Raw genomic sequence first — 13,752 nt, 5'->3', positions numbered from 1 at the left:
GGATACTTGAGGTGACATTGGAGTATCTAGGTGACATTAGGGTTTTGGTTGATTTGTGTCTTAAGGTGTTATTCTAGTACGAACTCTATGATAGATCGAACGGAAAGAATAGCTTCGTGTTATTTTACTACGGACTCTTGAATAGATCGATCAGAAAGAATAACTTTGAGGTGGTTTCGTACCCTACAATAATCTCTTCGTTTGTTCTCTGCTATTAGTGACTTTGGAGTGACTCTTTGTTGCATGTCGAGGGATAGTTATATGATCCAATTATGTTATTATTGTTGAGAGAACTTGCACTAGTGAAAGTATGAGCCCTAGGCCTTGTTTCCTAGCATTGCAATACCGTTTACGCTCACTTTTACCACTTGTTACCTTGCTGTTTTTATATTTTCAGATTACAAAAACATATATCTACCATCCATATTGCACTTGTATCACCATCTCTTCGCCGAACTAGTGCACCTATACAATTTACCATTGTATTGGGTGTGTTGGGACACAAGAGACTCTTTGTTATTTGGTTGCAGGGTTGTTTGAGAGAGACCATCTTCAACCTACGCCTCCCATGGATTGATAAACCTTAGGTCATCCACTTGAGGGAAATTTGCTACTGTCCTACAAACCTCTGCACTTAGAGGCCCAACAACGTCTACAAGAAGAAGTTTGTGTAGTATACATCAAGGCCTCCTTTTAATAGAGTACCAGACCAAAGCATTAACACTTAGTGAATACATGAACTCCTCAAACTACGGTCATCACCGGGAGTGGTCCCGATTATTGTCACTTCGGGGTTGCCGGATCATAACACATAGTAGGTGACTATAGACTTGCAAGATAGGATCAACAACTCACATATATTCATGAAAACATAATAGATTCACATCTGAAATCATGGCACTCGGACCCTAGTGACAAGCATTAAGCATAGCAAAGTCATAGCAACATCAATCTCAGAACATAGTGGATAGTAGGGATCAAACCCTAACAAAACTAACTCGATTACATGATAAATCTCATCCAACCCATCACCGTCCAGCAAGCCTACGATGGAATTACTCACGCACGGCGGTGAGCATCATGAAATTGGTGATGGAGGATGGTTGATGATGACGATGGCGACAGATTCCCCTCTCCGGAGCCCCGAACGGACTCCAGATCAGCCCTCCCGAGAGAGTTTAGGGCTTGGCGGCGGCTCCGTATCGTAAAACGCGATGAATCCTTCTCTATGATTTTTTTCCTCCCCGAACGGGAATATATGGAGTTGGAGTTGAGGTCGGTGGAGCTCCAGGGGGCCCACGAGGCAGGGGGGCGCGCCCCCCACCCTCGTGGACAGGGTGTGGGCCTCCTGGCCTTGATCCTTTCGCCAGTATTTTTTATTATTTCCAAAAATAATCTCCGTGAAGTTTCAGGTCATTCCGAGAACTTTTGTTTCTGCACATAAATAACACCATAGCAATTCTGCTGAAAACAGCGTTAGTCCGGGTTAGTTCCATTCAAATCATGCAAGTTAGAGTCCAAAACAAGGAAAAAAGTGTTTGAAAAAGTAGATACGGCGAAGACGTATCACAGTAGCACAAGAAAAATTATCCTAGCACACACACTGTACAAAACAAGAACAGATCAGTCCGATTGGATTCGATTGGGATCGCATCCAATCGGATCTGCTAGAATCCTATCTAATCCTATCGAATCCACTAACTACTACCACATGCCTAAGAAATAAACCCCTAATCTACATCAAGGAGCAATGATTGAGGGGTTTGACTCACCGGAGCACGCACAGCCGCGGCAAACCGAGGCCGGGGTGAAAACCCCGGCGGGAAGGAGAGAGGGGGCGGAGCGGAGGAGGAGCCGGCCCCGGTGACGGCCTGCGGCATCGGCCCCGTGCTCAACGCCACGCCGGAGGTCGAGAAGGACGGCCCGCCGACATGAGAAAACCCTTGGACGGGGGTCAAGAAAACCCCCGTGACCAATGGGGTCCCAAGAAGGGGCGGCACCGTCGACGGCGTCGGCGCCGAGCCGAGGACCACGAGGTCCGGAATCGGCGGCGGAGCAGGAGCGGCCGGCACCGCATTGTCCGCCGCTCGTGGTTGCCGGCAGCAGATGGGGGACGGTGCTCGCAGCGCCGACGCCAGGTCGCGGCCCGAGTTCTGGAGCCCGGCCAGCCAGCGCTCCTGGATGCCGGCGATGCGCTGGTCGACGGGGGTCAGAGGGCGGCGCGACGGTGGGCGTGGCGGAGCCATCGGAGGTGAGGAGAGGGAGGAGCGGTGAGGGAGAGAGAGGGAGCTGTGGGAACAGTGCGTCTGGGCGGTGACAGGAGAGTGGGGGGCGAGTAATGAGACGTCGCCTCCGTCTCCCGCGCTGCCCGAGGCGTGCAACTGCCTCGCACGCGTGACCGCGCGCGGCCAGGCTCGCGAGAAACTGCCGATTCGGCAGTTTTCGCCGGGCCAGGCTGCGGGCTGCTTTAAGGTCCGTGCGGGCCTCAAACCGCATGCAGCCCAGGCAACCAAACAGGCCGCGCATATCCCGCGCGGGCCTGGTTGGGCTGCATGCGGGCAACCAAACACGCCCCTAATATATGGTGAACATATTTTAGTATAGACTGATTTTTTTTAAATCAAACTGGAAAAGTTTCAAAAATACTATTTAAATTTTTTAACAGGGTTTTTAATATTTAGCCTAAAAAGCCCTTTTTGGGAGAAACCCCGACTAAAAACCGAAAATAATTAAAAAAAACACTCCCGCTAGAGTGGGCCGTCCTTCTTCTGTTTGGAAGTCTAATGCCCTGATTTATGTGGCTCAACGCCCGAACTGTACCGGCCCACGACGTACGCGCCTGTTTTTTCCTTTTCATGCCCCGAGTCCTCCGATACAGCTAGGGCCGTTCCGCCGCCACCGCCGTCTCCTCCGCTCTTCCCTTCGCCGCCGGCCTCCGCGCCCCACCTCCGCCTTCGTGTTCTCCCGCCTCGCCGCAGTGCCGAGCGCGTCCGTCCTCTGCCGCTCCGCCTCTTTCACCGGCCGCCGACCGACGGCAAGCCACTGCCTCCTGTACCGGCGAACCGCGTCGTGCCATTGCTGCACGCGGAGGAGGAGGGCCCCATCTTACCAGCCGCACACCTCCCTTCGGCAACCAACCGCTGCACATCTCTCTACTCCAGCGACTGGCGGCGTGCACCTCGGCAACTTGACCGTCTTCTCACCGTGCCGGACACTCGGCAATCAGGCAACGTAAGTCCCCAGCTCATCTCATCCTTTGCCTCAAATCTTTGTTCAATTTGCACTAGTTATATATGTATAGGTCAAAGATCATACATGGATGCTTTTCTTGGAAATTCTAGCACTTGTACTGATTCTGTATGTAGAATTGTAGATGATACATGGATGTTTGGTCTGTTGTTCATACATGGATGCTTTGTGTGTGCTGTCAATTTTGGTTTCTACTGAAAACTGAACTGAATTCCTCGGTTAACCAAAATGTCGGTTTTCACCTTTTGACTGCCTAATTCGGTTACCACATGGCATTAACTGAATTTCAGAATAAACTGAATTGTATTAACCAGAATTTTGGTTTCTACCCAAGCCTAAGCCGCCACATAACCTTGCCGTTCTCAACGGGCACCGTTCCCTAAATAAAAAGCAAGCACCGCCGAAAAATCAGTCCTAGCTGGGGGTTCGAGCACCGGGGTCGGAAGGAAAACGAGGCGAGCTGTCGATCGGGATGGAGGCTATGGTGCGGAAGGTGCAGCAGAGGGTGAGGAAAGCGCGGGAGGAGACGGAGCGGTGGGACGACCTCAACTCCCGCCTCCTCTCCCAGTTCTCCAACGCCACGACCATCATCACCCGCCTTCCGGTACCTTTCATTCTCCTTGGATCCTTCCTTGTGCTTATCTACATTCTACTTTTATGCAGCGTCTTCGGTGATGCGCTGCGCATGATCAATTCCACACCTGTAATGGGGTTTGAGAAATCTAGTAGTGGGTGGTTACAGTAGCAATTTTACTGGCTTCAGTTAATGAACAGTTCCAAAATTAGGAATAGTGATTCCTGATATTGCTGTAATCTGTAAACTACACAGAGGGTTGCTGACTACTAGCTGCATTGTGATTTTGTGATCCCTTACTCTCCAGGAATTTTAGAATCTTAATCATCTCATATGTTAGGTACTTGGAGATGCTAAAAACTATGGTGTCCTGCGGTGTGTGCCCAACATCAGGGAGGATCTCTTGGGGAAGCAGATGGAGAGCCTGGAGCTCATCTTTGTTTTGATGAGGGAGACTCTGTAAGATGCTATCACTGTTGTAACCGCTTTTGGTTCGGTGTAACCCTAGAAGCATGTGCAACGTAATTGTTTTGAGTTGGTGTTACAATGATGCTGCATTTTTTAGGGAGGAGTTCAGTGGCATTGCCAAAGGTTTGAGTAAGGTGCTGCGTGATACTAATCAGATGGTGAGGGGTGGATCGGCACTCACGGCAAAACAGTTGCAGTTACAAGTAGGAATTTTGCCAACTATCGCGGACTGCTTGGATGGGCTACGAACGCTGTCTGATATGCACCAGGCTGAGTAAGAACCAAGTGAAATTCCTTCACCAAACCTGATGAAGCTTGACCACATTCTCAACCTTTTTTTTTGCGAAATAATATGAAGCTGGCTCACTTGACCACATTCCTTCTGGTTGAATAGAAGATTGTCGCACTATTGCTGATATGTACATTTGTCATTTCACATATGGCCAGTTCACCAATGTCATCTCTTATAGGATTTTGTTTTCGCTGGTGTCATATGTTAAAATGCTATTTGCCTTCTTTTCTGACAATTCATTGCTATACATCTTACTCGTTTTATCATAGCAGAAGCTACGTCTTTACTGACAATGCATTGATATGCCAGGTATGCGCTAAAATCATCGATCATCTCTTTGTTGACATGGACAAGCAGGCAAGTAGGGAGTTTATGGCCACTAAATTATCTTTTCATCTCCTTAGATTTGTTCCCTGTAATTCTCTGTATCTCTGTTAGTTTACCCCAAGACTAATCCCCTTCCCATCCCTTAAAACCAGCAGTTAACCACACTTTGATTCTTATCTTTCTTCACTGACTTTTGGTGCCTGCAGTTCAAGTGACATCGCTGCAATGCGTCAACTCTTGGTAGAGCAACCGAACATACCAAAAGATGAAGGTAAGAAATGAAACAATAGAACTGAAAATATGGTATTTAGTAATGGTTTGATCTAATGCTTTTCCACTCCAACTTTCTCATTTTGCAGTGCAATCTATTTTTGACATTATATTTGCTGATGAAATTTGTTAAGTTGGGTGTGTGTCCTACTGCCGGGAGCCTATCACCCAGACATGTCGAAGCCACTGTATTTTGATCTACTTTCTCATCTAGACAAAGCATGAAGGTGGCTGCAGTTTCAGGTTTAATGATCCCAATTGCTGACAAAGCTCAAGCTGGAATTAATTTACAGAACCGTTTAGCTTGTAAACCTGCAAGAGGGGTCGACATATTGGGAAGTAGCAATGTTCCGTCTGTAGGTGTATGGTCAAAGTCTTTATTTCTGGAATTTGGTATCAAACTATTGATCTGCTGCAACTTAAAGTGGTATGGTGAAAGTGCCTTGTGGAAATAGTTACTGGAAGTTTCCTAGCTTTGCTTATTTGACCCTTTTGTTCTCTGTTCTATGTAACTATCAGTCCTGGAGATTGCAGGTTTCGAAGTTTTTCTTGAGAAAAACTCACTCCATTCACAAATACTGTATAAGATTTTTTGGATATTTCAATATGAATTACATACGGACTAAAATGAGTGAACAAACACACCAAAATGTGTCTATATATATCCGATTCACAAAAAAGTTAGAACATCTTAGTATTTGTGAATGGAGGGAGTATTTCTTTCGACTTTGGTACAAGAACCAACAAAATTCAAATTATTGAGTGAGAATGGCCAAATTGTGCTGGGTTTCTCTTTTATAAAGTTCTTTCGTTTGCTGTAGAGAATAAATCCTCACAGGACGGCCACCGTTTTGAAAAATCTCGTACTCCCTCCGTTTTAAAATAAGTGTCTCAACTTTGTACTAACTTTGAAATATACTGATAATTGGTCAACACTCAACTGGCATCTGGGTGAAAGAGAAACTGGTCATAATTCAGATGGAACGCAAATCAAAACTCATCGTGTGTTCAAATTGTTTCCAAATTGCGGCCTTGTGTTTCGTAGTAGAGTGGATGCTCGTCGCTCCTGCTCACATTTTTCTCTCGTGGCCTCGCGGGGGTGGTGGCCTGCGGACTTCGGATCTGGATCGACCAGCGGGGTTCGGTCCATCGCGGCCGTCCAGATTTTGAATTGGACGGCCCACGTCGGCGGCAGAGCACATGTCAGCACGAGCGCCCTTCCCGTCGTGCGCTCGGCCCCCTCCCCTCCCCACCCAATGTCCATCCCCCGCCGATCGCCGCCGCCGCCGACATCGCCGCCGTGCTCCGGCCTCCTCGGCGCCCTTCACCACAGCGTCTCGGCCGGCCACGCCTCCGCCGCCGTCTCGCTCCTGCCCACCCTCTCCCGCGCGGGCCTGCGCCCGCCCTGCCCGCTCCTCTCCTCGCTCGCCCGCCTCCTCCTGCTCCGCCGCGCCGCGCCGTCCTTCCCCGCCCTGGCAGGCCGCCTGCTGCTCTACATACGCCTCGCCGGCCTCAAGCATTTCGTCCCCTCCTCCACCCAGCTCGCCAACCACCTCCTTTCTCTGCATTTCCTCCTCGGCCGGCCGCGCGACGCCCGCCGCCTGTTCGCCAGAATGCCCCGCCACAGCGTGTACTCCTGCAACGCCATGTTAGCGGGGTACGCCCACCTCTCCCTCGCAGCCCCGGCGGCGGAGATCTTTGCTGCTATGCCGCAACGCGACCTCAACTCCTATAACTCTGCTATGCTCGCGCTCGCCGGCGGTGGAGAAATGCGGGGAAGCTTGGTGCTCTACTCCGAGCTCCGGCACACGTCTCCTTCCCTTGGCTACACCGATCACACCTTCTCGGCACTCCTGGTGTCTTGCGCTGGTCTCATGGACAGGGACCTTGCCAGGCAGCTCCATGCCCATTTGTCTCATCTTGGGTTCTTGTCTGATATTGACATCGCCAGTTCCCTTGTTGATGTGTACAGAAAATGTGGCTGCATTGCTGATGCACATAGGCTGTTCGACGAGATGCCTGTGAAAGACTTGTGCATGTGGACATCGATAGTTTGCGGCTACGCAGAGGATGGCCAGATGAGTCCTGCTCGTCAGATCTTTGATCAGATGCAAAAAAGGAGTATCATTTCATGGAATGCTCTCATGGAGGGATATGTTCGTCATGGACAGGCAGCAGAAGCATTGAGTATTTTTAAGCATTTGATCAAGGATGGTCTTCAACCAGATCAGTCCACCTTCAGTAGCGCTTTGTCTGCTTGTGCAGCTATTGGTTCAGTGACACATGGTAAGCAGATCCATGGCATGTTGCTACAAACTGGTTTTGATCCCAGTGTAATTGTTCTTAGCTCACTCATTGACATGTACTCGAAAGGTGGTTATCTGGCCGGTGCCAGGCAGGTTTTCAGTCTAGCATGTCAGGAGAGGAGGGATACTGTGTTGTGGAATGCAATGTTATCTGCTCTATGCCATCATGTCCATGGACAGGACACGATAGGATTGTTTGTTCAGATGATTCGGGAGCGAGTGAAGCCTGATGCTAACACGTTTTTGCTAGTTTTGACAGCTTGTTGCCATTGCAGCCTAGTTGATGAAGGCATGAATTTCTTTGATTTGATGACCAAGAGATACAGGATTGTTCCAAGAGAAGACCATTATGTTTGTGTGGTGGATTTGATCAGCCGTTCATCCCGTTCATGCGATGAAGTAGTTGAATGGATCAGAAGTTCACAATTCGGTTCTAGCAAACAAGCTTGGGAAACTTTGGTTGGGAAATGCGCGATAAACGGGAACACAGAGTTGATGAGTAAAGCAGAGGAGCACCTAGCCGAACTGGGCAGTCCAAAATAAATGAGTGCTTGCTCTTCAAAGTTTGTTTTGTGAGGTTATCTCCCTTGACTCCAATGTTGAAGGATGCTCAGGCAGACAGATTACTTGTGATAAGAACTTTGTCACAGTGAGAGCTGTTTGTTCTTTGCACAGGAGACATTCTTTTGAGAACAGAGACTGGACAGGTGCATCATATCCCTGAACAAGCGCGGTATAACAATTGCATCATAAAGAATCGGTGGTGAAGGGACCTGCGGACATGGGGGTTCTGCTGGGCGTGGCGTAACTGAAGGAAGAGGAACAGATATTCTTGAGCAAATAATGCGTTGCGACTTGGCATACCAAGTAAATAGCGAAGAAGTGATTTCACAAATATTTTCAAGTAAACATCGCTTTGTCATGTCACATGCCAATGGACACAGGAAGCAGGAAGCTCAGCATTACTATTTTTCTGCTGGCCTTCTTGAGATTGCTGCATTCACTTGAAAAATTGTAGGTACAAATAGTTCATCATCCATATTGTATCTGCATCTGTGTCCAGTTTCAGAAAATGTTGTACAGATACTTGCATTACAGCAAGGAAATGTGATTTTGTTCAGGTTAGCATGTAGTTGTGTCCACAGGATTACATGGCGGATGAAACAAATAAACATAGGCTATTGCAAATTTAGCAATATATTTCTGATGCTGGTGCATAAATCGTGTATGTTGTCTGTGTACCAACATGCGTGACAAAGCTACTCCATAAACATGGATGTTGTTTTCTTTTGCTACCACAGGTGATACATTCATTTCATATGCATACCTAAGATATAAACTGTAACATTTCATATACATACTCCATAAATATGGATGTTGTTGTTCACAGGATTACAATGGCAGATGTTGTGTACAAACATGTTTCTGCTGCAGAACGCCATCATGTTCAACAACATACATCAAATATCTTAAAGAAGCAGATAAAATTCCCTAGAAAAGTCTAACTATGTATGCTGAGAATTGCGCTATCTGCTTGGATGTTGCAACCAGCAAAATGACGCCAAAGCCTTCAAGTCTGCAATACTTCATGAAGCTATTGGTAATGCTTGACCCATACTGGCACAGAGTATACCAGAGTTCCCAGCACGAAAGAGAGCACGAAGGTCGCTGCAGCATAGACAAAGGCTCTACCAACCTGTCCGCTGCTTCGCATAGCGTAGATTTCAGCAGCAAAAGTAGACACTGTGCTCAAGCAGCCGAGGAAACCAAACTGTATGCCATTAAGAACAGTTGTCGAATGCTTTGTATTCACCTACAGAAAGACCAAACCAATCAGAGAGATAGCAACACAATTTACATAAACCGTATAAACACATGCTTTAGCTATCATACCGCTTTGGCGGTCACAGCCAGTGATGCCATGATACCTGCAGCAAGAACATTGGCTACAAGTGTCCCAATGGGCAGCCATTTGAGGGATCTCTGTTTGCCGATTCCCTGGCCATTGAGCCTTGCCAAGTACCAGCGTAACCAAACGCCCGGAGGCGCAACCGAGCACCCCAACCATAGTACAGCGCCATCATCAAGATTGCGCACCTTTATTATGGCCAACACGATGCTCAGAACCCACACAAAAGAAAGCAAAATCATCATAACTGCTATAAGCACAAAATGTTTAGTCCTAGTGTTGACTTTCAGGTGCTCCCAGTTACATGTGCTTCCTATTGAACTATTTTCCTTGATGCATTTCAGGATCCAGCTTCGTAGGCGCTCACCTGTTTCGGCGCCCACCCTGATGGACTCATTGACGATGAACATTCCTGATTAGGTTAGTGTTGTTAATCATCAAAAGAATGATTTCCCTTGTGTCTATATTTAGCGTAACTAATTCTGGACTAATAGCACTTTATAGAAAATTATGATGAGGTACCTAATACTATGCCAGCTATGGCATATGCCCAATGGTCTTTGGAAGACATGCTAACCATCGCTTGATTCCACCCACTGAAGGTGGTAAGGCTTCCCATGTATCCGGTTGTGATTCCAACAATGAGATGTTCAGATATGTGCCGAATGTCTGTCTTAAAGATGATCCCAAACCAGGCCATCAGGAAGGATCCTAGCTGATGCACAAACATTTGGTCATTAACATGTGTCAGTATAGCCCAAATCCCTGGTGTTTTTTTACTTGAGCAGGTACAGGATAGAACATACCATGTTTGATGGAAGATCAAGGTACAACGGGCTTTGGTTGGAGGTGAGTGCCAGGCAGCCTGGGCCGAACAGCTTTTGGAGCCCATACCTTGTAAATACCTAATTTGGACATCAAAAACGTAATTACGGGAATGGAAAGGGATGGTACAACAGTAAATGTTTTCTGAATGCATGGGTTTAAAGTAAAAATGTCCCCTGAACTTTCATCGATCTTCCGCTGCATTTATGTACACTAAGGAAGATCACTTAGTAATTAACACCTAATAACAACAGTAGACAACGATTTGGAGAGTTACCCCAAATAATCCAAAGGCAGCTAAATGGATCAGGTAAGAAGCATAATCTAGCCTCCGAGAAAGCACATATTGTTCAACCTGCAGGAAAGCATAGACATGTTCATTTTAGCATCTATAGCACAACGTACAGCCTTGCAATAGTGCTAGACAGCATAATCATTTGACTGATAATTGCAAGCAATCACTCAACTCAAAGTACAATCTTGTACCTTGCCTGATGAGCTCTCGCCCTTTGGCTCCAGAGAAGACTCAGGTGCTGGCAGACCTGTGACATGTGAGCTGTAGCCATGGATTCGATTATCTCGGACAGGACCGAACTTATGTTGATCCAATGTATTTGCCATATCTTCATCGGCCTCATCTTCCAAGGCTAGCACTCGGTCACCACTGTCAATGACCTGAGCCAAAGCCGAGCTATCAGCATCACCTAGCAACTGGTCTGCTGACTGAAGGGAATGCCTCATTGAGTTCAGGATCGAGTCGCCCATCTCACGAGAGAGGCTGATGGATCCCCTTGAACTGGGCCTGCTACTTCTCCTGCTTAGCAGTGAGCCTGACCTAGCAGCCGAAGGATGGCCAGCGGAATCCATGGATTCACTTCTTACATAGCCCAGCCGATTCCCCTCAGAAACATGGCTCCTAGTTGAAGAGTCCTCCATCATGCAAGCTCGCTTTTCCAGCTAGCTACAAGAGATGTAAGAGCACTGCCACAGAAAAAGAGAGTAGTTTTTCAAAATGAATTGCCACCAATTTATGCCTCATAAAATCAGGAAGCAATAGGAACCAGACAATGAGCAGGACAAAGAGATAGATTGGGGGTATATTTGTTGGCTGAAGCTGGATCAATCACATAAAAAACATATTAGTACTGCACAAGGTCGTGGAAAATCTTTTTGAAAAATCACAAATTCCTTTCTGTAGTCAATCCCAACGAGTGCAAAACATATTAGTAGTGCCCAGCAAAGTTCAGAAAGTAAGAAAAAAAAAGTACCATGGCTCAAAATGTTAACAAAAGGTGAAAATAACACAGTTGCTGGTTATGTACTGATCAGTTTCTGAACGGCACATAAAGAACTCTGAAAAAAGAATTCCTGGCACATACACATGGGGTACTGAACTAAAACTAACTATACTGAATTACTGATCAGTGGTCATACGCAGGGATAGGGTACTGAAAGTGAAAGCAACAACGACGAGCCAAGACAACAATAGCCAATCAGTGGGATCAAAATCCAAAAGAAGAGCCAAACTGTGGACCCACCACTAGAATTTAACTGAAGAGCTAACTAACCAGTGAAATAATTAAGTAGATAGGTGACAGCACCATTTCAATCAGCACGATGCTTAGTGAAACATGTGGCGTCTGCTAATTAGGCTGCTACTGGATAAACAAATGAATTTCCAGAAGAGAAGCTAGTGAAAAGGCGCTGGCCTTTTTGACATGGACACTAAACTAATGGTGAACCAGTCTAATCCCCCGGCGCCTTTAGCTGCCGAAGCGCACTCGCTTGGTCAAGGAAGGTGGGAGGGAGATCGGCGGGACCCCACGCCGCGCGCGTACCAGCCATCGCCGGTCGTTTTTCGCCGTCTCGGAGAAGGGTGGGCGCATCCTTCTACTCGTCTAAAGGTCGCGAGCCATGCCTGTATCTTACGGCTTCTTTGTCGATCGGATTTACCCATCTGCAGGAGCAGGAGAGAGAAAGGAGGATGTGAGGTGGAGAGAACCTGTTGGGGTTGAAGCTGACGGCGGAGGACGGCGGGCGGCTCGTGCGGAGGAGGTGAGCGCGCGTGGCCGGCGGTGAGTCGAGGTGGTCGTCTCCGTGCATACTCCTCATTTTTATAGGTGGAAGACGGAATCACGGGAGAACAGAGCCTGTGGCCGGACGGGAATGGAAATGGGTATGAACGGACTGTGTGGGGATGGCAATGGACGGCTCCGATCCGATCGGATCTTTTCATGACTCATGATTCTGCTTGCTGCTGAACGAGTGAAGACGGCCTCTAGAGCATCTCCCAGCTGCGAACCAACATGTAGTTAGATGGTTGGACAGTGGTATTCTAAGCCCATCAGGATTTAAGTCCTGATGCTCGCATTTCCGGCGATGTGCGTTTAGTGAAAGGAGACGTTCTATCGACTACGAGGCCCCTTTGGTGACTTCGTCAATCTCAAGATGATATGCCAGCTCAGTCTCTCGAAGATACTCATAGAGGTAGGGTATGCGTATGTGTTCATAGAAATGAGTGTATGCGCGTATATATGAGCGCATGCATCTGTACTGTGTTAAAATAAACATCTCCCACGTCGTTCCATGAACGGACATTTTCAAATGTTTATGGATATCTGGGTCATTTAACGTTATTCCTCAATTATTTTTTATTTATGTGGTCCCTTTTTTCTTTACTGAGTTAAATTTTCTCAATCAGTAGCATTTTAAAGATATATTTAGTACTACAACAAATACAATCAGAAGCAATTTCATTGTATGTTCATCAAGTTTTATAATTAGCATCCGTGAAACAAACAAAAGGACTGATTGTTCGAACCGAATGACTCATTTTTGCGTTCGCATAGTTTGCAAAGATGCTCCTACCCTATTCTTGTGCAAACTTCGCCACATTGGGTTCCAAGTCACCAGTCTTCACGTATAAGACCTTGGACTCACACGCTTGCTTGACCGCAAGCTTTTCCTCCTTGAGGTTCATCCTTTTCTTTTTTTGCATATTCATGAACGTGATAAACATCTTCGCGCTTTTCTTCTCCTTGGCCTTTGCCTCCTTTTCTTCAACATGATGTCCTCCCACTTGTGTGTTATCTTGGCCGCCACCCCTTCAAGCTTCTCCTTCGTTCTCGTGTTTCTTCTCGCTCGTCCTCGGCACATGGGTGGCCGGTGCAAGCCCTCCCCCATTTCATTGCTTGTTTCACTAACTTCATCCCCTTTAGTGATGGCGGTCTTGAAGGAATTGGCTATACCACTCCACTTGCTTTGCCATTCAACTTGCACCAACAATGAAGCATCATGAATGGCTTTGCCCTCGTTTTTGTTTACAATGCCATCGCTGTTGGGGAACGCAGTAATTTCAAAAAAAAAATCCTACGATCACGCAAGATCTATCTAGGAGAAGCATAGCAACGAGCGGGAAGAGTGTGGCCACGTACTCTCGTAGACCGAAAGCGGAAGCGTTTTATCAACGCGGTTGATGTAGTCGTACGTCTTCACGATCCGACCGATCCTAGCACCGAACGTACGGCACCTC

General features: G+C 47.2%; 2 protein-coding genes across 6 annotated transcripts; one reads left to right on the top strand and one right to left on the bottom strand.

Moving 5' to 3' along the window:
- Positions 1 to 2,833: 2,833 nt before the first annotated feature.
- Positions 2,834 to 5,673, top strand: LOC123168931 (uncharacterized protein At5g43822). Of its 3 annotated transcripts, none has more exons than XM_044586811.1 (7): positions 2,834 to 3,231; positions 3,584 to 3,853; positions 4,164 to 4,282; positions 4,389 to 4,565; positions 4,893 to 4,940; positions 5,117 to 5,181; positions 5,270 to 5,673. In XM_044586811.1, exons 2-7 carry the CDS (start codon positions 3,722 to 3,724, stop codon positions 5,311 to 5,313), a joined length of 585 nt encoding a protein of 194 aa, XP_044442746.1. In that variant the 5' UTR covers positions 2,834 to 3,231; positions 3,584 to 3,721; the 3' UTR covers positions 5,314 to 5,673. The 3 variants fall into 3 exon arrangements, with proteins under 3 accessions (XP_044442746.1, XP_044442732.1, XP_044442739.1); XM_044586797.1 differs by having other exon boundaries at positions 3,564 to 3,853; XM_044586804.1 differs by having other exon boundaries at positions 3,540 to 3,853.
- Positions 5,674 to 8,814: 3,141 nt separating this feature from the next.
- LOC123181640 (fluoride export protein 1) lies at positions 8,815 to 12,461 on the bottom strand. 3 transcript variants are annotated; one of them, XM_044593955.1, is made up of 7 exons: positions 12,223 to 12,461; positions 10,707 to 11,201; positions 10,498 to 10,575; positions 10,202 to 10,300; positions 9,918 to 10,110; positions 9,380 to 9,807; positions 8,815 to 9,299 (listed from the first exon to the last, which is right to left on the bottom strand). In XM_044593955.1, the coding sequence occupies exons 2-7, from the start codon at positions 11,157 to 11,159 to the stop codon at positions 9,081 to 9,083; spliced, it is 1,470 nt and encodes a 489-aa protein (XP_044449890.1). In that variant the 5' UTR covers positions 11,160 to 11,201; positions 12,223 to 12,461; the 3' UTR covers positions 8,815 to 9,080. The 3 variants fall into 3 exon arrangements, with proteins under 3 accessions (XP_044449890.1, XP_044449892.1, XP_044449891.1); XM_044593957.1 differs by having other exon boundaries at positions 9,415 to 9,807; XM_044593956.1 differs by lacking the exon at positions 12,223 to 12,461 and adding an exon at positions 11,489 to 12,190.
- Positions 12,462 to 13,752: the final 1,291 nt, after the last annotated feature.

Source organism: Triticum aestivum, chromosome 1D (assembly GCF_018294505.1).
Source record: "Triticum aestivum cultivar Chinese Spring chromosome 1D, IWGSC CS RefSeq v2.1, whole genome shotgun sequence".
NCBI lineage: Eukaryota > Viridiplantae > Streptophyta > Magnoliopsida > Poales > Poaceae > Triticum > Triticum aestivum.
The sequence above is the reverse complement of the archived record's forward strand: the minus strand, read 5'-3'. Positions and strand labels throughout refer to the sequence as shown.